Below are 23,125 nucleotides of genomic sequence, written 5' to 3' on the forward strand. Positions count from 1 at the left end.
GAAATAATTTCCCGATGAAGTCTTTCCAATTGCATCCTGTAAGAACGTTTAGGAATCCAAATTGAAGGATGTTAAGTTTAATGGGTCTTAGACATTACCTGTCCAATTATTGCATAAAACATGCACTATACTTTTTTGGATTTCCACAAAGGACGAACGCAAAACGAAGGAAGTAAAAAGATTATAATAACTCATCAAATTTCAGCAAACAATTTTTGTCAAGCTAAGTACTCATCCAAAAAATTTTCAAGCCAATATAATTTTGTAATAAACTAAAACCATTTCTCATCATTCAAACTCTACCTTTGCCCCCAGCTTCCAACACCGGTTTCGTAACTTAAAAATTACACTAATTGCTACAAAACTACAACTAAGAAAACATACACCATACATTTCTAAATCCCAAAGAAGGAAAGCTAATTAGTTAGCAAGAAATATTGTAGTCATTTATACTTAACAATCCAAAAGCATTGCACGTAACTTTCAAAATTACAACTTTGATCTTCGAAAAGTCATAATACATATCTTCTCATTACATAAACCTAATATTAATCATCAAAATGAACTCATTAAAAGTCAATAAAAGTCTAAAATTCTCAATCCAACAAGATCAAACCAAAAACACAGAGAACATAACAAATCCAGACATGGCAGACACATCATTAACAGCACCACCAGATCAGTTACTTGTTGGACACTCACTTGCCTTTACAGTTTACATGCCTCTGCCCATATTTCCTCCAATCGTAGCCATCATTTTCTATTTTGGGACGAGGATTTGAGGTCATTGCAGCAGTTCGGGCCACGGGTGTGGAGAAGGGGATAGCTTTTCAAACCGTGAAACAGAGTAGTGGGTGTGATGAATGATTCGACGGCGGGTAAACCCGTGATTGGAGGAAGGCATCGAAGTGGGGTTTGGGAAGCCATCAGAGTTGCTACAGTCTGGTGTAGGTAAGATTGCGATGGCAGCTGTGAAAATGAAAACCCAAACTTTGAAATAGATTAGTGGGTGCGATGGATGATTCGACGGCTGAGTCTGGTGGTTGTGTACATAGTATAAGGGCAGTGTGGTGCCAGCAATTGGAGAAGACAACAAAGTCACCGAAGTCCAGTTTGTAAGATGGCTAAGGCAACCGTGAAAATGAAAACCGAACGTAGAAGAAGAGACTTTCAGATCAGTCTACTGAGTCGAGGAGGAAGAAAGAAAAAAAAAATGACTATTCTAGAACCAAGAAGACACTCTCTGATATTTCCAAGTTCCAACGCCTCCCCACTGAAAAACTAAGAGCTGAGCCGACGCAAAATTTGGCTTGTGAGCCGACTTAAACGGCTTGTGAACAGTAACCAAAACCACCTCTTTTATATGTAGTTAGATTAGATAGAAATGTGTAGACATAACCCAAAATGTCAATTTGTCCTAACTTGAGGATTGTCGTTTTTTGCTTCAAAAGTTCAACAATTATATAATGCAGTGATTGAGCTAAGAAGATAGTTATGCAAAACCACCTATCTGTATAATTCGGACATAGTTTTAAATATAAAACCAAACCGAACATTACAAGTTTTGTGCCGCTTGAAGGACTACCTACAAGCTTGTTAACACCCAAAAGACGCGTTTTACACACATATTACAGTCATCATGTACATACCGATACTTAAAGAAGCTAACTCACATTCCTATAAGATCCCTTTGCAATTTGCAATGCAATGGCATCGAAGGAGCTAAGATTAAGTTAGGGCTTGTTCGGGAGTGATTTTGAGAATTGATTTTTTTGACCTTAAGAGAAAAGTCGGGGCCACCTGTAAAAGAAGAAATCAAAAATTACAGCTGAAATAATGAAATAACGGTAAAAAACATCAATTTTTTTGAGTGAAAAGTCACTCCCAAACGGGGCCTTATTCTCTTCCATGTAACGTTCTATTTTCCCTACATCTTCGGGGGTATCAACTCCATGGGCCTCATGGTCAACTTTTATCACCTACTTGCAAAGAAGAATGGAAATTTTTGAGGGAACTTGATTTTTCCAAACTGCAAGAAACAAGCAATGAACTATTTTCCATATATAGCTTCTCAATATCTATATGAAATTATGGTTAACACAAAAGATGATATAAGAATTCGATAGTATGGTAAGAAAAAAATAGATGAATCACTTTGCTTCCTTGCGTATTCATCTTCTACTGTTCTTAATACCCATTTTAGTCATACAATTATCTGAGAAATACAAATATTGCATATTACTTGCGTAAACATAATCAGCAATATAACATTTATGAGTTCAGGAGAATCAAGAAAATTAAGTCAACTGATGGATTGAGCCTAGCGATCATAGGGGAGAGTGCACATACACTAAATCATACTAGTTACAGCATGTTTGGGTGTGCTTAATTGTAAAGTCAAACGACCTTTCCAAGTTACTTATGCCAAATATGTTTAAATGGCATCTAGATTCGGTGGCAAGATCTTGGCACGTAAATTAGAATATAATGAACTAAGAAAGAAAGAGGAAAATCAGTAGAAGGAAACATGAGAGAAATTCTAATTGCAACCTTCATTTTGTATCTGTTTTCAAGGACTTTCAGCTGTTCAAGATCTTCTTCCAGTTGAAATGGAGTGGGTGGCAGCTCTGGATATATCTTGAGGAACTTTGAATCAAAGCTCTGTTCAAACATCCAAAACTTAGCATTTTATACTGATAGTGATAGATATAATCAGCTATGTGCTGGGTGTAAATCATAATTAGAAAAGTACTATAAGTTATGCGAGACGTGATTTTGCACATCAGGCTCAAATGGATAGTATGCATGAGGATTAGACAACAAACAAGTTCATGTACTGGATGAGATCATGAGAAAATAGAAAACAAAATCCATCTTAATAAGAGGTGCGGAGTAGAGAAGAGGTAAAGAAATGGCCTTAAGCCTTAACTACGATAGTATAGGATATGGTGCAGAAAGCATTGGTGATGAGTGCACCACAGTTCTATTTATAAGATACCTGAATCCTCAGACGAAGCAAGTACAGAAATTGAGGATTGACCTTTCCAGACCTATATTAAATATATGAAAACAGATGTCCACATTTAGAAATAGTGTGCGACATATGCTTCTCCATACCGATTGCAAAGCAGAGATGCACTAACTTGTTAAATGGTATCAGTCCTCGTGAAAAATAAATTGCATATCCACGATTGTCCACCACACATTTAACACGATTTGGATCAAATGCATCTTCAGATTTCAAAGAAGTAACTGCCGCGCTGAAGACAGCATCTGGAGCAGCCAGTGTTAGTTACAAATCTCATGTGAATTGCACAAGTGGCCATGAAATCATAATTATTCATCAAATACCTAAAATCTTGCATTTAACGATATGCAGTGGAAACAACAGTTGGCGTTATACACTTTTGTTCCAAATTCTCATTCCAGTCTGACAGACGATGATAAGACAATGTTCAGAAAGGTATTTAAGTCTCATTCCAACTCAAAAGTACCATGCAAAACCAACAAGAATAGCCCTAAGGGGAATAGACCAACAACCTAAAGACCTAATACTCTTAGGACCATGGGTGCTCTGGCAGGGATTATAGGACCAAGCATACATCCAGAGGATGTGCACCAAAGAGATTTCCTCAACACCCTGAGACATATGGAACACTAACTTTGGTTTTCAGTAAAAATAAATCAGTGCACTTGTCCGTATCATATAAATAGTTAATCTCCTTGGACATTAGTGTACCCTAAGTTGAAACCATCAATCGTTCTCTATATTCCCTTACGTTAATAGCAGTGTGTCTACTATATAACAGTCATCCTTCAATCCAATGTTCAGTCGAGCACAAAATTTTAAGTGCTATCTACATGCTTTAGTATGGAGTCAAGAAATAAGCACCACGAGTCACAGATCGGTTTGGAGCAACCAACTGGTCATAAATCTCATAAGTCATACCAAATAGATACTGTCAAAGCACTCTTTACTAAATGCAGGGCATCAAATTCAGAGATGCTATTGACTGTTATCTTGATGGGGAGACAAGATAAACAAATTCGAGCTCAACCTTTACAATCTTATTTTTTCCATTTTTTCTTATTTGCTATACTCCCCAATTTCAGTCGCCAGGAAACATACACGATGGAAATATTACCTGAAGTGCCTTGACTATGCTATCTATTAGTTTAGGTTCAACAAGAGGCTCATCCCCCTGAATATTTACAATAATATCATACTTGTTCCCAAGCTTTTGATGTGCTTCATTACAACGCTCTGTGCCTACAAAATTCAGAAGTGCAAAAAATTAGCCATATATCATTTCCATGAGTTGCAGCAGATAGAAGAACTTATCTTACCATTTCGAAATGATTCTGATGTCATTATCACATCAGCGCCAAATTCTCTACAATATTCTGCAATTTTTTCGTCATCCATCGCCACAACTATATCATGAAAAGGATCCAATCAGAAACCACAAAAATCAAAGCTTTACAGTCAGTTTATATCTCTCTTTTTATACATAACCATATATGGAGTGAATGAAGCAGATTTCTACCAACATGATCCAACAGCGATGCCATTTTCGCCCTCTCCCATGTTCTCTGTAATTAACAGTTAAAGGTGAATAATATTGTATCTACTCGTAAACTTAGCTTAATAAACCAACAATGAATGCAAATTATTAGATCAAACACTGATAATGTGGATGAATGAATTCTGATTTCATTACTTACTTGAAAAGAAGATATACAATGGTGCTATAAATAGAGTATACATACGGTGTACAAAGGAAGCCAGCTGGCTGCTAACTATCTATTGACAACCTAACAAACCAACAGACTAACTAACAGATTCTCTAACAAATTTATACACAACACTAATACAAATGAATGAAATTCATGTTCAGAATCTCATCAAAAAGCTTAAGCCTTTCAAGTGGCACATTTATTTATTTAAAGTTGATCTTCAAAAATCCCCACACATTCAGGTCAAAATCATCAGAATATCACTTGCATAATTTGGTGGCAGCAAATATGAATCCAGGTCTTTGACCTAGCTCTGACTATCACCATGTTAATTATCTCATCAAAATGCCCACATTTGTTAGGAATATGACTCAAATATGAGTCTTTTGAAGAGGCGTATTCGACTTGGACTAGGAGATATTAACCTAGGGCTTCAATGAAACTAAGTTGAATAAAGAAATAAAATCCTGTTGAAATTGGGTCTCCTAATTGTAATATATTTTCTTGTCTTTTAGGACTCTTCTAGGGTTGGCCTATAAATACAAGACTCCTCTGGTCAGCTTATAGAGAGTAACATAGAAGCAGAATTGCTAGCCTGTCTAGTATTCTCCATATTGTTGAATTAATAAACATCATTCCTCTACGTTTATCCTTTGTGTTCCTTTTTTACAATTTAAATCTGTTTTCATTGTGTGATCTTGTTTACGTCAATTTTGTCATTACAATTTCGTTCTCTACAATCTGGTTTGGAATCAACGTGTGTTATTGGAGCTTCCATGCTCAGCAAGTGGTATCAGAGCGAGACTGTTGATTTTCTATGGATTGTTTGAGATTCTTTTGGGATGACTGGGTTGAAGTATGATATTCTGTAATTAGATCGCAGTACAAGGTTTTCTTTGTGGCAAGTAAAGATAAGGGCTGTTCTGGCACAGTTGGCTTTGGAAGATGCGTTGTTGGGTTTTGAGAAGATGCCAACTAAATGGACAACAAAGGAGAAACAACAGAGGATCGGAAGGCTACGTCATTGATTCATCTTCATCTGTCCAACAACATTCTACAGGATGTCTTGAAGGAGAAAATGACGGCTGCTTTGTGGTTGAGGTTGGAGCGGTTGTGTATGACTAAGAGTCTTACAAGTAAACTGACTCTTAAGCAAAAGCTCTATTTACATCACATGGCAGAAGAAGAGTCGTTGGAAGACCATGTTGCCATGTTCAAAGAAATAGTTGCAGATCTGAAAACGTTGGAAGTTAAGTACGATGAAGAGGATCTTACCTTGATCTTGTTGTATTCGTTGCCTGGGTCTTATACGTCGTTTTGAAATACTATGTTGTATAGTCGAGATACTTTGACTATAGAAGATGTTTATGATGCTTTGCACTCAAAGGGGAAGATGAAGCATTTAATTGGAGCTACATCAAGGGATGGGGAAGCTCTTGTATCTCAAGGTAGTCGACGAAGAGGTAGATCGAGAGTTAGATTTAGTAATGTGACCTGTTACTACTGCAAAAGGAAGGGACATATTCGGAAGGATTGCGATATGTTGCAGGCTAAACATGATTTAGCTGCAAATCGTAGAACGTAAACCTTGAATTCAGACGAAGCTAATGTAGTTGAGAATTGTTCAGATAACGAAGAGGTAATGTTGACCGTGGTATCTGATGTGGAATCTAGGTCTGACGAGGAGTGGATTCTTGATTCGGCATGTTCGTACCATACGTGTTCCGATAGAAATTTATTTCAAACATATGAGGCTATTCAGCAATGTGGAGTTATAATGGGAAACAACAAGTCTTGCCATATTGCTAGGATCGATCGAGTCAGATTGAAACTGCGGGATGGAACATTTAACAATTGATCAGGTTCGACATGTTCCTGACCTGAAAAGGAATCTCATTTCGCTGAGTACCCTGGATGCAAAAGGGTATAAATTCTCTGAAAGAGGTGGATTCTTGAAGGTCCGAAAGGGAGTCCGAGTTGTACTGGAGGGACGAAGAAGATTTCAGTTGTACATTTTGCAAAGGAGTGCACAACCAGTGAAGAGGAGATATTTGGAAAAGTTTAATACCGTGGTGGAAGTTCAATTTTGGTACAGTACCTTTTATGTTGAGCTCTGAGTCGGTTCAGAACACTACCAGGAAGAGCGTTAGTGATTCCGCTTTGCCACCAATTTCAGTGGGTACATTGTGTTCAATTACTGGGGGTGGACTCATCGAGCGTAGGTACGATAGTATCAATAATGTCTGAGATGCTTCTAGGGATGTTGAAGGTGATAGTTCCAGCAATGAACCTTCTGATCAAGCATCTGGTTTGATTCTTGTTACAGGGTGTGCGTCGACCTTATGTGATCAACATTAATTCCTTGAAGGAATTTTGGGAACCTTGGGTTTGGATTTGGGTGTCGGTTGTGGACGTCAGGCAGAGGATGAGCGTTTGGTTTATATGGAGTAGTTACTATATTGAGGTGATTAGGAGTGGACGCGGGTCGGTTCGGTTCGGTTTTAAAGAGAACCGAACCGAACCAAAATTTTCAGGTATTTAGTAAATGGAACCGTCGGGTCCAAATATAATTATGGAACCGTTCGGGTTCGATTCCGTTCGGTTCAGTTCGATTCCGTTCGGTTCTGTACTATAATTAAATTTTTTAACATTTATAACAGTATTACATAAATACAACTAATGACATATTCAATGGTTTTGAAATGTTAGAAACTAGTAGACTACCTTATTCAAATGATCGCTACGATCAATATTTTGGTTGGCGGAGGTCATAGCTTCGATCAGAGGTCACAGCGTCAGTCGACGATTGTATAGGTTTTTGAATGTCAGGGAGGCTGCGAGAGTCGAAATAGCGTTATGCACTTTAATGTAGGTGTTTAGGGTTATTTAGTGAGTTGGATCTTGATGGGCTATGAAATGAGACAATAAAATAGGTAATTTGGTCAAAAATTTGGATTTAGAAAATGTTAATTTGTTAATTTGTTTAGAAAAAATTAAAATTAAAATAATTTGATTTATTCAATATAAAAAAAAATTAGAAAGATTTGATTCTTCGGTTCTTGGTTGAATAAAAAAACAAATCCTGTTGAAATTGAGTCTCCAAATTGTAATATATTTTTAGGATTCTTCTAGAGTTAGCCTATAAATACAAGGTTGTTCTGGTCAGTTTGTAGAGAGTAACATAGAAGCAATATCGCTAGTTGTCTTGTATTCTCCATACTGTTGAATTAATAAATATCGTTCCTCAGCATTTATCCTTTGTGTTATTTCTTTACAATTTAAATCTTGTGTTTTCATCGTGTAATCTAGTCTACTTGAATATTGTCATTACAATTTTGCTTTCTACAATCCGGTTTGGAATCAATATGTGTTATTGGAGCTTCCACACTCAACAGCATTTACTTATTTAAATGGAACCTAAAGGAAGCAAAACGAGCTGGTATGATCCCGAGAACTTGGTTCTGGAACCATCTTGATCGACGATATGTCAAGTAGGCGGGAGCAACAAGTGCCACTGCGGCTGCCGCCCCCACCACCAGGCCGTGAATAACCCAGAATTTGATTGATATGGAGGTAGAGCACTAAAGTCGGAGCTCTAATCGGAGGATGACGGCGTGCAGATCGCCAGATTGGCATTGGAATTCTTTGCCGGAGAGTTTTGAGAAGGAAGGAAATTATTCAATAACGCTGGCAGAGGTTCGAGTGTTATAAATAGTGTTCTAAACGGCATGTGGCGATGTGCGGCGGTGAAACTACGGGTAGGCGAGACGTATGGTTAAAAACGGTTTTTTCAATTTTAATTTTCAATCCATCAAAAAATTATTTAATAATTAAAAATAACACTTATCAAACATTTAAAATAGATTTATAGAAACTTTATACATTTTTTTAAAGTTTTCAACAAAAAGATAAATTTTAAATGTAAATACTAAATATTAAATAAATAAATTTTTTTGAGAGTTTTCCTTTATCAAAGGTTTTAAGCGATTGTTTTTAATCTAAGACAAATAAAATGAAGAAAACAACATTTAACTTTTAGCTTAAAAAATGGTAAAAATATTTTTACTTAAAAAAAAGGATAGTAGTGCACACAAGGAGCCAAGCCACGTGGCTTGACGAACGCGTCAAGCATTGTACCTTGACGACCTTTTGGAACACTGGTTATAAATGTCAGCTCCAAACAATTCACTTGTTAGAAATTATTTTTAATTTACTTTTCACTAATAAAACTTATTTTTCTAAAACACAAAAAAAAATTACTTTTACACCATGTTTGTTCCCATTAGAATTATAATTCATTTTTTTCTATTTTTATCAATCACACATTCCCCAATAAAATAATATTACAAAAATCTCAAAACTTTTCTCTTTTTTAACCACACATTATTCAAAAAAAAATATTCCATCCATTAAAATTTCAAATAACGAAGAGCAAACATCATGTCCAAACAATTTTTAATTTACTCTTTAATTAATAAAACTTTCCTTTTAAGAAACTGTCATGAAAATTAATAGTGAATTTATATGTAAATAATTCGTGATGGCAAAAAGCCTGCCCCGCCCCGTGAAGTGAAAAAAAGGATTAAAAATAATTTTATTTCTAAACAATTCACCCGTTAAAAACTCATTTTAAATTTGTATTTTATTCTCTAATAATAACATAACTCAAAATTTTGAAAATGAAAAAAAATTAAACGGGGCTAAAAGTTGTCCAACCTCCGCAAGAGCGAACGGCGAATTCACCTCATTGTCATCCCTATAAATAATAAATGAATAGTATTTATGAGTATATAAATAAAATTAATGATTTACTTCGATTCCAAATTATAATAAAAACCTAAATCTTAACAATTATTAAAATGCAGGAACTTATCTTAAAAGTTAGAGTTAACTTAAAAATAAAAAATAAAAAAATCAGAAACTTGTGCTAAAGGTTAGAGTCAAATGGAAAAATGAGAACTTGTGATAAAAGGTAAGGTCTGGAAAACAATGACAGGTACTTGTCCAATTTCCTAAAACAATCTCTTTTCGAACAAGTACGAGATTGTAATCTGAAATAAAGTCGACAGAAATATTCACACGACATGGATTTATTAATGCACGACAATTAAATTGTGTTAAAGGGTCATGAATCTTTATTTATTTTTAGGGTTGGGCAAATCTCCCGAATCGAATCGAATCCGACGGTTCTTGTCAAATTAAATACCCGAATGGATATCTGAATTGAGAACCGACGGGTACGGTTCGGTTCTCAGTTCTAGACCAAAAACCGAATATTTCTATTTTTTTTTATATTGAGTAAATCAAATTATTTTAATTTTAATTTTTCTAAACAAATTAACAATTTCTAAATCCAAATTTTTGGCCCAATAATTTATTTCATTTCTAATTTGGGAAAATTACACCCCTACAAGTGTTTAAACTTCCAAATTCTAAATCCAGGATTGAAGATTACCTGTACAAAAATCAGGTTTTCTATATAATTAATCTATCCCCAATTAAAAACCCTAAACATATCCCCAATTTTCTTCCCTCTCTCTCGTCTCTCTCTGCCTTCACTGCCGTCGCCGTCGAGGAGGCGACCGCCGTCGGAGATAATGGGGCAAATGATCTATTCTCCCTTTTCTTTCCTCTCTCAACAATGGTGGCGGCGCCGGCAGGCCGATTGTCACCTCGCAGCGGAGTCGCGCGACACAACACTATACTCTCGCACGATGACGTTTAAGATAGGAAATGGCAAGAGGCGGTCTGGGGGTGCAGCGACACTCTTCTCACGCCCGGAGGAGAATCGCTGCCGTCGCCGCTTTTCATATTGAATATGGCGACCGGTTTTTGCAGAGCGTAGAAAGGCGATTTTGTTGCGAGAATCGTGACCAATTGCGATCTGTTGCCGAACATTAAATGTTAACAGTCGCAGGTGAGGTGTTGATCGCGTTGGTGGTGGTGCAGTATATTTTGACAGGATTAGTGGCGAGTTTGTGTGATTTGGCTGTGGTGGTATGTGTGGTGATGTTGCTGGTAATGTGTGTGGTACGTTCAGCAATGTTGATGCTATCGTCGTGGTGGTTGTGCGGTGTTGGGGTAGTGGAGACTGGAGATGCTGGTGGTGGTGCAAGTGGGAGTGGCTGTGGTTGTCGTGGGTGATTTTGTTGGTGGTGGTGTTGGTGGTGGTGGCGGTGGCAGCAGTAACGGGAGTTAGTGGGGATTTTGTTGGCATTGGTGGTGGTGCCGAGTGAGGGTGGCTCGGGATTGGGTGTCTGTGACCAGTTTGGTCCCGTGACTGTAATCTGTGACCTTAAAATTCGAACAATTGTGATTTAAAAGTAATATATGATCATCAAATTTGAAAATATGTGACCTGTGACCTATACAATTTTTGATACGTGATCTCGAAATTATCTGTGACCTACAAAATTTTTAATTTGTGACCAATGACATGAATTGTGACCTATAAAATCGATAGATAAACTGTGACATGTGACTTCGAAAAAATCTGTGACCTATCAAAGCTTTGATTCGTGACCTCAAAATAATCCGTGACCAATTAATTTGATGATATGTGACCAATGAATAAATCTGTGACCTATAATTGTGTAAACGTGACCATTAATTGTATATTTGTGATTTTATTATATTTAATTAATAAATATATTTAATTAATTAAATAAAAACCTGATTTTTGCATTAGTTAAACTTAAAACATGGTCTTTGAATTGTGCATAGTTAATACATGGTTTATGAATTCTTCCCTTCTAATTTTTTAATTTTTGGCCCTATTACCCATTTTATTGTTTCATTTCTTAGCCAAACAAGATTCAATCCACTAAATAACTCTAAACACCTACACTAAAGTGCATAATGTTGTCTCGACTCTCGCACTTACTTTCGCAGCATCGCTGACATTTCAAAACCTATACAATCATCGGCCGATGCTATGACCTCTGATCGAAGTTGCGACCTTCGCTGATCGAAGCTTTGACCGTAGCGATCATTTGAATAAGGTAATCTACCAGTCTATGGCATTCCAAAACCATTGAATGTATTATTAGTTGTATTTATATAATGTTATTATAAATGTTAAAAAATTTAATTATAGTACAGAACCGAACGGAATCGAACCGAACTGAACTGAACCGAAAGGAGCCGAATACGAACGGTTCCATAATTATATTTGAACCCGACGGTTCCATTTACTACATACCCGAAAATTTTGGTTCGGTTCGGATCGGTTCTAAAGAGAACCGAACCGAATCGATCCTAACCGAACCGAACCGAACCGAATCGATCCGCGTCCACCCTTTTTATTTTTACATTTAAGTCATTATTTTTCCTATTTAGAACCGAACCGAACCCACCCCTATTTATTTTTACATTTAAGTCATTATTTTTTCTATCAGTTGTCTATTAATTAGCATAACATGTCTTGGTTAACGTTCAAAAATTATGCAAGGGACAAATATTTAATCATAATTTTACATTTATTATTATTTTTTCTCATTTAAAATAATGATGGATTAATCTTTTCATTTCATTCAACAAAATTTTTGTACAAGAATCTATAATATATTAAAATATCATATTAAGGGAGAATTATTTTTTGAACGATTTTAATCTCCCTACAATTCAATTATTTCAATAATACTTTATTTTTTATTTTTCGATATGTAATAAATAGTGTATAATTATTGTCATTTATGAAACTTGTGTTATTAATTCTCGTTTAATTAACATTAACATTAATGAATCTTGAATTATGTGAATCTAGAATTGTTATAGATGAATTTATTTATATTCATCTATCTAAAAATTTTAATGAATATTTAAATTTATGAATTAACAATTAATTTTTATGTATCAAACGTAATATAAAAAAATTGCTCATTTATAATATTTTATAATTACAAAAATTTTGAATCATAAAAATTGGATTTTGAGAGTACAATTTTCTTTTCTTAAATTTCTATGTTAAATTTTATTTTCTTTAACTCTTTCGAGACTCGTCAAATCCTCTATCAAATTGATACTAAATATTACTTTTACATCACTTATAAAGTATTTTAAAATAACGTGCATTACACGTTCAACGTTGACTAGTAGTTATAAATGTATTATTGAATGATAAACGTTATAGATCTTTCATGCAATTACTATGTAATTACTTGTTAAAACTGAAGAGGTCTCTTTCGATTGTAAACATGTCGATGGAGGAATGCACTAACAATCGTATCATTAGAAGGGTCGGCATTAAAAAACCCATCTTCAACTACATTTCCATCGACAGAAATTCCTTATAAATGAAATTACATCCCCACGACTCTGGAGACTAATTTAAGCACAGAAAACTAGTTAATAAGCATGATACGAAGAGGATGAGCCACAGCAGCGGCTGTGTCTGTCGCGCTCACCCCCATGTTGGTGATGTCTCCTACGCCGTTTCTTAGCACTCCTCTCCTTCTTTGAAGCAATTTCTTCATGTCTGTCTCTTCCCTTGACTGTGTTCTCTTTCACTTTTTTCAAAGACCTGTTCTCCTCGGAAGCCCTTCTCTTCTTTTTCAGAGATTGGCCATTACCATCCTCGATCCCATCTCCACGTGGGCGTGATTCCTCATCATCATTTAACTGCCAATGACAATAGATCTCCTGATGGTTGGAATATTGTTGCTGCAATGGCTCTCCTGCACCTGGAAGCAAGGTCTGAAATCTTTCTTCTCCGCTGGATCCTCCTTTCCGTTCCAGCAATACCGCATCGGGTCTGATTATAGTGCCAAGAATGCTCTTGTCAGGGCCTAGTCCCATTATGACCTTTGAATTTGTCAACGTCATCAAAGCCATGGAAAAAGCAGATCTGACCTGCAGTAACATAAAAGGAAATAAAACTCAACTTCTCAAAACATGATCCCAGAAAATAAATATAAACTTGGCGTCTTGGCCTCAAATGGGAGCATATGGACAAGCAGAAGAAATCTCAACGAGGACCACTTGTAAAATATAAAAATAAGTTTTAATCTTTCAACCATTTAATTTTCAGTTTTAACAAAAATAGAGCCCCTTAATGTTATAGTGTAACTTGTGTATAGATTGGATTTATTTCTATGAATGTGGGGTTGAAAGTTCCCTAAAAATGGATTGATTTTCATCAACATAAATTAATCACAACTTGAAAGATAAACATTCTATACAATTCATACTATAGTTTTATATTTTGGCAACTTAATCAGAGGCTAGTTCACTTATCTTCCTATGGTCATGTCCATAATATGAGAACCGGTTGTGAACTACCTGGATTTTTTCTTGTCGTCGTGTATTGCCGAAAGAATTCGCACGAAAGAAAGGCAACGCGACTTTAGGATAGCGTCTTCGACGTGACTCCCAAAACTTGATTTTTAAATCTCTTATCTATTTTATGATATTATTCTTGAATTTTATTTGTTATTTTATTATGTTAATTGATGATAAATCTATACACAAATCACTCAATTTTTCCAACACCACTTGCTTGAACATAGGGAATAATATAAAACTAAACAAGTTAAGAGGCCCACAAATTTTGCAAAATACTAAAGAGCAAGAGCAAGAGCAAGAGCAAGAGCAAGGTAAATTTTGATCCTCTATTAACTCAATTGCGAGTCATTTGACAGCAATTGCTCTCATTAGAAAATCCAGACATGTTACCACAATTATAATAAGTAATATAAAGAAAATCTTGTGCTCTTCGAAATGAAAGGAGGAGATAACAGGAAACAGCAGAATTCTCCATTAGATTTTTCCTTGCGACCATTTTTTATTTTCTGTTTGGGGTAGGGGGCAGAGCAGCTATTAGTGACACCAAGGAAGCAACCAGTTACGACTAGGACAGGTGAGTCACTCACGATACAAAGTTTGTTTTCATTCCATGTTCACTTCAATACACAAATAGTTGGAGAATTTAGGAAGTAAAGCAAAGCATAGGGGAAAAAATGGTATTATGACATAAAGGAAAGCAGGGGAAAAAAATATGGCGTCAAGAAGAATATTACCTGAAAATAGTTATAGGAGTTCTTCCCTATGTCATTATCTGGATCCTGTTGTCAGAACAAATATGTATGTTAATATTTACACGATATAATAACCTGTTAAAGATGCTCCTTTTTTCCCCCTACCACACTGGGGTCATGTAGTTTCAAATATCTTAATGAAGCATAATCTATACAATAAATAGAATAGGAAAAAGAAAAGGAAAACACGAAATGATACGGCAACATTAATCCTGTGATCAGAAACATATCCAATGAATGAATACGGTTGAGAAGAAGAAATCAAAATGTATCAAAACTTAAAAGGTCACCTGTGGGTCCTCAATGGCGATAATGGACGGCTTTCCTTTAACTAAACACCTAAATGCAAGAGAGAGCGCAATGGAATAAGCAATCAACTAAATCAGATTAACAGTTTCAACGCCATTGAAGAAAAATGTTACCCCTTGCTGCTTTTTAAGAAGTAAGTGCCTCCCCCATTACAAGATACACCAACATCAGGTGTATTCAACTTGCGGCCATATATGTCGAAAAAGTTCACCTATATTCCAAAAGCAAAATTTCATAATAACTTCAGAAGTCCATAAGCTTACTGTAATAAACTAATAATTATTATTATTATTTTGTAGAAATTAGTTTGTTAATAAGAATGGAAGAAGGAATGGATGTCTTTAAAACAAGATTAAATTCAAACTCAACTTCACAAAAAAAAATAATAATAAATAAATAAATATTGAAAAGAAGAAGACAAGGCTGCACAAAATCTTAATAATGTATGCCACTTCCAGGGTAAGAAAGAAGTTTCAAAGGTTAAATTGCCTATCACAGTCATCTTTCACTGAAGTTTCTCTATGAAATAACCTACATATTCTGACTAAAAAAAACTACTTCAAATCTGCATACGACATCCACTATTTTTAGGCTTGTATCACTCACAGGTATAATAAAAGAAAATTTGTATTTATGTTGTGACTGATCTAGTATGACATTACATGGACTTTTTTTAATTGTACCAAGAAAAATGGCCATTCCAAAAAAGGGTCACCTTAAATCCTCCAACAAAACCAACTACTATACAGAACGATGGTTGATGTGCCCATTTCCTAATTGGACTTGCATTTAATAAACGACAGTGATCATTCATTACATTCTCAAAAAGGGGAGAAACCAGCACATAAATCTGGGTATTTGCCATTAAGGAAAAATATACAACCCATATTTGGTTTCAATGTGCTTCAAAAGCTAAATGGAAAATAGGAAAGGAACAACTTAAACAGGAATCTCGAAATTCAGAAAACAGCAAGAAAAGAAAATCATATACAATATACAATCACCGAACAGGCTTACCAGTAGAACTCCAAGGTTAAATTCTGCAGAAGCCTGGCGATCTTGCCGACTCTGAAAAATAATATAAAATAGGGAAACAAACCCAATGAACAATCAAAAGAACGAACAAAATGAACTCTCTATTTCAAAAACAAAGGCAGAGCCTCCAATAGCGCAAGGGGATCATTGTTTTCTCGTCATAATTAATTTAATGACCCAGTTTATGTACCATATAGTTACCAATCAAAGGGCTAGAATAGTCATATCATTATTGGAAACATTACTCCAGTCTAATTACCTGCAACATTGCTATGAGCATGACAAGAAGCGCATAGGAACCAATTCCACCAGTGTACACCTAGAGAAAAAAGTACTCCTGAGTTGAAGCAAAATGGAAAATAAATTTCTGGCAAGTTAACTTAAACAAATGATGAATATTCACCTCATTCAACTCTCTTTGCTGAAGGAAAACTTTCAAAATCAGACACAAGGGTCGTAATGGTGGCCATTTAGATATAGCATCCTGCAAGAGAGTTTAAAGTCTAAATGCAAATAACATCGTAGTTATAATGTAAATTATACACGAAGCTAATGTAACATACAGTTATAAACTCTGCAGATTTCAGCCCATTTTGAACATCAAAGCTGTTGTCAAGACGTAAGAAATCAACCCAAAAAAGTAGTCAAAATGTGGCAGGAGGTTATATAATAACATTAAACAATTGAGCAGAAGATCATTTTCCATGCATCAAGGACACGGACAGACGGTATACACAACTTTTCAAGAAGCAGAACACGGACACCTACGGACACTAAAAAACCATGCACTATTACATTATATATGGCTATATTTTTATTTAGCACTTTGCTATTTTGCAATAAAATTAATACTCTTTGATAGGAATATCGGAGATGAAATTATAATAATGACCATAAGTACAACGAAGAAGAACAAGGGAAGACTGCCAGATCAAGAATACTTCCAACATAAAGTAATATTAGCCCCACAGACGGTATACACAACTTTTCAAGAAGCAGAACACGGACACCTACGGACACTAAAAAACCATGCACTATTACATTATATATGGCTATATTTTTATTTAGCACTTTGCTATTTTGCAATAAAATTAATACTCTTTGATAGGAATATCGGAGATGAAATTATAATAATGACCATAAGTACAACGAAGAAGAACAAGGGAAGACTGCCAGATCAAGAATACTTCCAACATAAAGTAATATTAGCCCCAGTATGATTTTAATTTGTCATGTTCACGAAAATATTGGATTATTGAGGAAGGCTTATTAATGAATTGGTTCTGGTCAAACTGATATCAAAGTTCAAGAATGCTTCACTTCTAATTTGATACTTCCGCCGTTGAAAGTTCAGTGCGTCGAAATTGGTAGCGTTTAAGATGAGACTTGAGAGTAAAAGTGGATAATTTTTTATAACTTTTTGGCTTCAAACTCAAAATTTGTCCTAGAACCTTATTGTATACAGCGAGTACAGGTATTTTGGAACAAGAACCTTAAAGCTATTATCAACTACACCACCACAAGAAACTAAGCCTTGTTTCTAGTAAATTTGTACTGACTACCAAAATACTTCTTTGCTATTCCATTCTCTACGTTACTAGATCTACTGAGAGATCTAAAGCTTTTAGATCCATAGAAACTACCACGTGCCAAGTTAATTTTTGTTTTCATTTAAAATCAAGAAATGGGAATAAAAATAACACCCAGCCCCACCCAAAAGGATATAATAATAATGAAGAACAAGAAAAAGCCGCTGAATCAAGTGTTCATTTCCACCATAAAGAAAGATTAGTCTCGGTTTGATTTTCATTTGTCAAGTTCACCAAAACATTGACTACTCCAGGAGATTTTATCGATGCATTGCCTCGCATTAAAACCTGATCTCAAACTTCTAATTTGACTCTCCCTGCATTGACAATTAAGTGAGGTGGAATTGGCATGAAGCTATGGAAGGGGGTTGGAAAGGCAAATAATAATACATCTTTTTTGCTTTACCCTCAAAATTTGTCAGTGAATCCTTGTTATCATATAGTGCCAGTACTGGGTATTTTGGGAATGAGAATCCTTAAAAGAAAGCCATATTGTGAACATCAAAAACAACTGTAAAACAAACTAAGCCTTGTTTTCAATAAATTTGGGTCAGCTATAAGAATCATTCTTTGCCATTCCGTTCTCTGCATTAGTAGATCTACAGCTACTGGGAGATGTAAAGCATTTAGATCATTAGAAACTACCATATGCCAAATTAATTTTAGTCTACTCCCCAATAACTTGCTCTACTGAATTGCCTCTTCAAAGCAAATCAAAACATAGCCCAACTATCTAAGTCTTCTCTCCCTTATCCTCAATAGGTCCCACATAGAAAAACTATGGATAATAATATTACAATGTGGTTAACTGCAGGAAACAAGCCAACCAAGCCGTACTCTTAAAAGCACAACTCCTCTAAAATCGACAAAAGAGGGAAGTAGGATATGCGACAGTAATAAGCAGCAATCTATGATTCGTTTCTCATAAAGCAACCAACAGTAGAACTGTGAAATCTAATATGAAAGATGGATACTGAATAGCCAAACCTTATATCGAAGGAAACACCACTTTTCTTCTCTACAAATTTAATAATTGGTACGCGAGCCTTTGCTATAACCTGATTTTTGAACAGAAAGAAAACCATGAAAACATTTGAAATTTATTATAGTGAGAAGCTTACTTCGCAAATGCAGACCTGTATCTTTTTAGCTATTCTTTTTTGAGAAAGGGCCCTAGAAAGAGCAACTAGACCAATCTGAGGACTTCTGATCTCTGAATCCAAGATCACAACCTGCAAACACCAAATTTTATGTCAAATGTCTACTTTTCCATAGAAATAGTCCATGTAGGAGCAAATCCTTTGCATAATAAGAAAATCAGCAGGCTTGTACTGGTAAATCTTCCAGCAAATGCAAAATATAATCAAAAAATAGTCTGCTCACGCTTTGGGATAACAACCATCCATGACTAAGTACCGTAGTCACCGTGTCTATCACACAGCACGTGTGATTAAGCAGAAGATTCTTTGAAGTTCACATTCAAGCTATTTAAGTCAGAGTGAAATCCAATGAGGATATGAAGTTTGCAAGATAACCGCTTGTGCAGTTCACAAGTTCTCGTGATAAAACAAAAAATTGTTGCAATAATTCAGATAACATGCACATATTTTAAAAAAAATATCCACTCCCAAATTGAAGTTTAATTCTGGAAGTACAAAGACTTTACTCTGATGCAGAAAGAGCATGTGTCCCCTCAAATTCTGAAAGTGCATTCTCTCAAATTCCCCAAATTCCATTTGCAATATGAACCACAATGGCATATCAGCATTTTGGATTTCAATATTTTCCTTCACCTATTAATTTTTCTCCTTTCTAATTAGACAGCTCCATTATATCCACTCCCAAATTGAAGTTTAATTCTGGAAGTACAAAGACTTTACTCTGATGCAGAAAGAGCATGTGTCCCCTCAAATTGTGAAAGTGCATTCTCTCAAATTCCCCAAATTCCATTTGCAATATGAACCACAATGGCATATCAGCATTTTGGATTTCAATATTTTCCTTCACCTATTAATTTTTCTCCTTTCTAATTAGACAGCTCCATTAAGTAGAGGTTAAATGACGATGAAGATGGTAAAGTTCAATAAAGGACCTGTACTGGCGCCAAGTGACTCTATTTAGGTGACTGGGCTAATATTTCCTCATTCATTTGAAGAGGAGAGGGGGGAGAGAGAGAGAGGTTCAATCCATTTAAAAGTCAAGCAGCACAAACTTGATTTAATTTAAGAGAGAGAGAGAGAGGGGTTCAATTCATTTAAAAGTCATGCAGCACAAACTTGATTTAATTTAGCTAAAAACAGAAATAGGAGCTTCCCCCCAGCAATAAAATAAGTTCAGCATGTACCTTTTTGTTTTAGAATAACATGTTACCGAGGCCATTATTTATTGATCTGGACTAAATTATAGGCACAATTATAGCTTTGAATAATCTACTTTACTATCACAAAATTAAACATAGAAGAATCGAGCATATTCTTCTGAACCTCACGTACCAATGTAAGGAAAATCTAATTGGATTTGGATATATTGTACTGCCTTAAAAATATGGAAGTATCAAATTCATTGTTTTAACCTAACTTGTTATGAATGTGAGGGAAATATTTTGGAAGTGTTATTGTTTTATCCTAACTTGTTATGAATGTAAGGGAAATATTTTGGAAGTGGAAGAAAATAAAAATTGTACAATTTCAGCTCCAATATCTATAATTTTTTTATGCCCAATCTCAATAGTTTATTCATCATTAACCAGTCAACTTCAATTGAAAAATGAAACATCCTTTAACAGAGCTTGTTTGTTTTGACAGTAATTTGTAATTGCGACTTATTGCTTGGACTTGTGTAAGATGTTGATGAAGCTGGTCCGTCCATTTGGTTGCAAAAAAGGATCATTTTTGTGTTTTGTGTAAGCTGTGACACAACAGAATAGTGTTTTAACCCTAGTGCTGGAGTAAAATAGGATTTGGCTAATATGTAAACAGTGTAATTTGCAGAGTAGATTTATGATATCACAAAAAATGTCAATCAAGTCACTTATATACATCATTATGGACACTAGTGTTCCTAAAAGCTTGACTAGGCTTTTTTTTTTTTTTTTTATCAGATGGCCATATCTTGATTACCCCATAATCAGGGCAAACAAATGCCACTTGTTTGCACCATGTCGTATTATTTCGCAGCCCTCAATAGCTTCCAACTTTTCTTGTCTCATACTGAAGGTACTAAATCTCTGATGAGGAAAGTAAAAGTTTGTCATCAACTTTCTTAATTAAATGTCCATGAAACAGTGTCTTGTTTTACAAGAGTAAATCTTCCACATCCTCAACCATGGACCTATAACTTCCGAGATTAAAAATGCTCATGCGGCAAAAAATACCAAAAAGAATAGTTCTAGAAGTTCATTGTTCAAAAAATAAGAAAATAATAAGCAGCAAGCTTACGTCAACATCACTGGATGGAAGATAAAGCCCCGTCTTAAACGAACCAAAAACTTCTGCCTGCAAGACAATATCAACTAATAACTTCACACAGCTCATCAACTTATAATCTCACAAACGAGTGCATGACAATATTAATGAAGTCTTACATATACATAAAATCAAACATACCTTAGCTTTGGGCCATATATGTTTTATAACTTCAACAACAGATTCTACAGCAGCATTGCGTGATGCTTGCTCCTCTGGCGTTGGCGATAAGAAATCACAGAAATCAATTATCTCTGCATGTATCCGCATCAGTAAATAACTAATTTGCTTCGTTTTTGGCAGATTTCAAACAAAATTTTATAACTCCCTACGCCCAAAAACAAGCTAAATTTTTCAGTACCACGATTTTTTCATAGAAAGTCCTAAGCTTTTGTACAAGTTCCTATTATCCAACTAGAATTCAGCTTAGAAGCTTTTCTCCACAGCTTAATTTACTCAGTAACAATTTAAGTCAAACCTCTATGGAGCTGTAGCATTGGGCTTTTGAAGCGACAATTAGCACGAAACCAATTTCCTTCAAGGGTCCTCTCCCGCTCAGCAGCAGCCTCCTGCAGATGAGGATACGACGGCGGACGAGGAGTAAGTGGTGGAATCTCTTTCGTCTCCTCAACATCGTTCACCTCGAGAGAGAAGTAATCCGGAGCTAATGTTGCCAGAGAAGGGCATTGAACGGAGGAGAGCGAAATCTCGCTTCGAAAGATAACGAACGGCTCGTCATCATCTGACAGCGGCGGCGGTGTTGGTGTGTCATTGAAACTTGCACCGAGCGGACTTAGGGTTTCATACAGAATATCCCGTTCTTCTTCCATCGAAGGTACTGAAAGTGTACGGACAGGATTTGACGATCTTCCCTTCCGTTCAGGCCCTTCAGGGGGGTTTTGCTTTGGAGAGAGCTCGACTCGAACTCGAACTCGAACGTTTAGTTGAATTTTTTTGTAAATTTTTTTAAATGCTTCTGTTGAAAAAGCATTCAACAAAAAATCAAAAATAGAATTTCAAGAAAACAAAAAAATAAATAAATAAATAAAAAGGAAAAATCAGGCTTCCATCGTGTCTACAATTTGTATTAAGGCTGCAATAATTTAGGTTAATTATTTCATTGGTCTAGTCAGTAGTCACTAAACTCTTTGGTAATTATGCCGATATCATTACTTGAATCGTTAAACCTTCACATGTTTTTAATTGAACTATTTAAAATTATTTGAAAAAATTCAATCCTAAACCAAACAATTTAATAGGAGATTTTCTCAAACCTAAAATTAAACTTAAATCTGATGATTTTGTCCAGTTTTAAACTGTCATTTTTTTTCTTTGTGCTCACTTTATCTCTACCAATTCATTGATTATATTATTGTAGACATCAAAAAATAATTAAATAAGATAACGGATTGGGTCGATGTAAATAATTAATCCAGTTAAATTTATAAAATTAAAGTCTAGTAAGGCCCATCCCTTTTCTTTTTCTTTTTTTTTTCAAAATCCACAATTATTCAATACCGTTTTTAATTAAGTTAATTGGATTACTATCAAATCGGTCACGAATTTTCTTTGTAAATAGGATTATGTCCATAGAGTTTCACAAAGTGAAAGTGTAGAGGAAAAATCACAAAATACTGAAAAAATTTCAAAATTGAAGGAAGAGAAGAAACTCTCTCAAACCTAATTTTGGCAAACACCAAAAAGATCAAAATCTTCTTCAAATTAAGCAAATCTAAGTCAAGTCCAAAAAGATCAAAGTTTTCTTCGAATCATATCAAATTCAAGTCCAAGCTCTGAAGTACAAATCCAAGCCCCAAATATATTAGAATAATTTAACTTTTAAAAATTAATTAATTAATTAAAAAATTTAGCCTATGTTTGAGCCACATTCTAAAAAAAATGTATTATTCATGTCAAATCAATAAGAAATGTATGGTTAAAAAATAAGGAAAAATTT

At 35.1% G+C, this 23,125-nt stretch overlaps 2 protein-coding genes across 2 annotated transcripts; both read right to left on the reverse strand.

Annotated features, from left to right (window-relative positions):
• Positions 1-1,355: 1,355 nt before the first annotated feature.
• On the reverse strand, positions 1,356-5,350 carry LOC111392972 (3-deoxy-manno-octulosonate cytidylyltransferase, mitochondrial-like). The gene is made up of 8 exons (XM_023018382.1): positions 5,333-5,350; positions 4,548-4,593; positions 4,348-4,434; positions 4,147-4,270; positions 3,144-3,284; positions 2,999-3,050; positions 2,551-2,661; positions 1,356-1,979 (listed from the first exon to the last, which is right to left on the reverse strand). Exons 1-8 carry the CDS (start codon positions 5,348-5,350, stop codon positions 1,779-1,781), a joined length of 780 nt encoding a protein of 259 aa, XP_022874150.1. The 3' UTR covers positions 1,356-1,778.
• A 7,503-nt stretch (positions 5,351-12,853) lies between these two features.
• On the reverse strand, positions 12,854-22,118 carry LOC111393468 (non-canonical poly(A) RNA polymerase PAPD5-like). The gene is made up of 13 exons (XM_023019003.1): positions 21,647-22,118; positions 21,310-21,422; positions 21,142-21,198; positions 18,841-18,936; positions 18,692-18,762; positions 16,679-16,721; positions 16,519-16,599; positions 16,375-16,434; positions 16,098-16,148; positions 15,194-15,291; positions 15,062-15,110; positions 14,754-14,798; positions 12,854-13,587 (listed from the first exon to the last, which is right to left on the reverse strand). The coding sequence occupies exons 1-13, from the start codon at positions 21,996-21,998 to the stop codon at positions 13,084-13,086; spliced, it is 1,620 nt and encodes a 539-aa protein (XP_022874771.1). The 5' UTR covers positions 21,999-22,118; the 3' UTR covers positions 12,854-13,083.
• Positions 22,119-23,125: the final 1,007 nt, after the last annotated feature.

This window comes from Olea europaea, chromosome 4 (genome assembly GCF_002742605.1).
Source record: "Olea europaea var. sylvestris chromosome 4, O_europaea_v1, whole genome shotgun sequence".
NCBI classification, from domain to species: Eukaryota; Viridiplantae; Streptophyta; class Magnoliopsida; order Lamiales; family Oleaceae; genus Olea; species Olea europaea.

Excerpts from the sequence above, each read along its gene's own strand:
- LOC111392972 (XM_023018382.1), bottom strand. Across the intron at positions 4,435-4,547 it reads ATCGCTGTTGGATCATGTTG|TTGTGGCGATGGATGACGAA; the intron begins GTAGAAATCTGC and ends TTCATGATATAG. Across the intron at positions 2,662-2,998 it reads TGCTTCGTCTGAGGATTCAG|AGCTTTGATTCAAAGTTCCT; the intron begins GTATCTTATAAA and ends ATGTTTGAACAG.
- LOC111393468 (XM_023019003.1), bottom strand. The coding sequence starts at position 21,998 with ATGGAAGAAGAACGGGATATTCTGTATGAAACCCTAAGTCCGCTCGGT. Across the intron at positions 16,149-16,374 it reads TGCTCATAGCAATGTTGCAG|AGTCGGCAAGATCGCCAGGC; the intron begins GTAATTAGACTG and ends ATTATTTTTCAG. Across the intron at positions 15,292-16,097 it reads TTAACCTTGGAGTTCTACTG|GTGAACTTTTTCGACATATA; the intron begins GTAAGCCTGTTC and ends TTTGGAATATAG.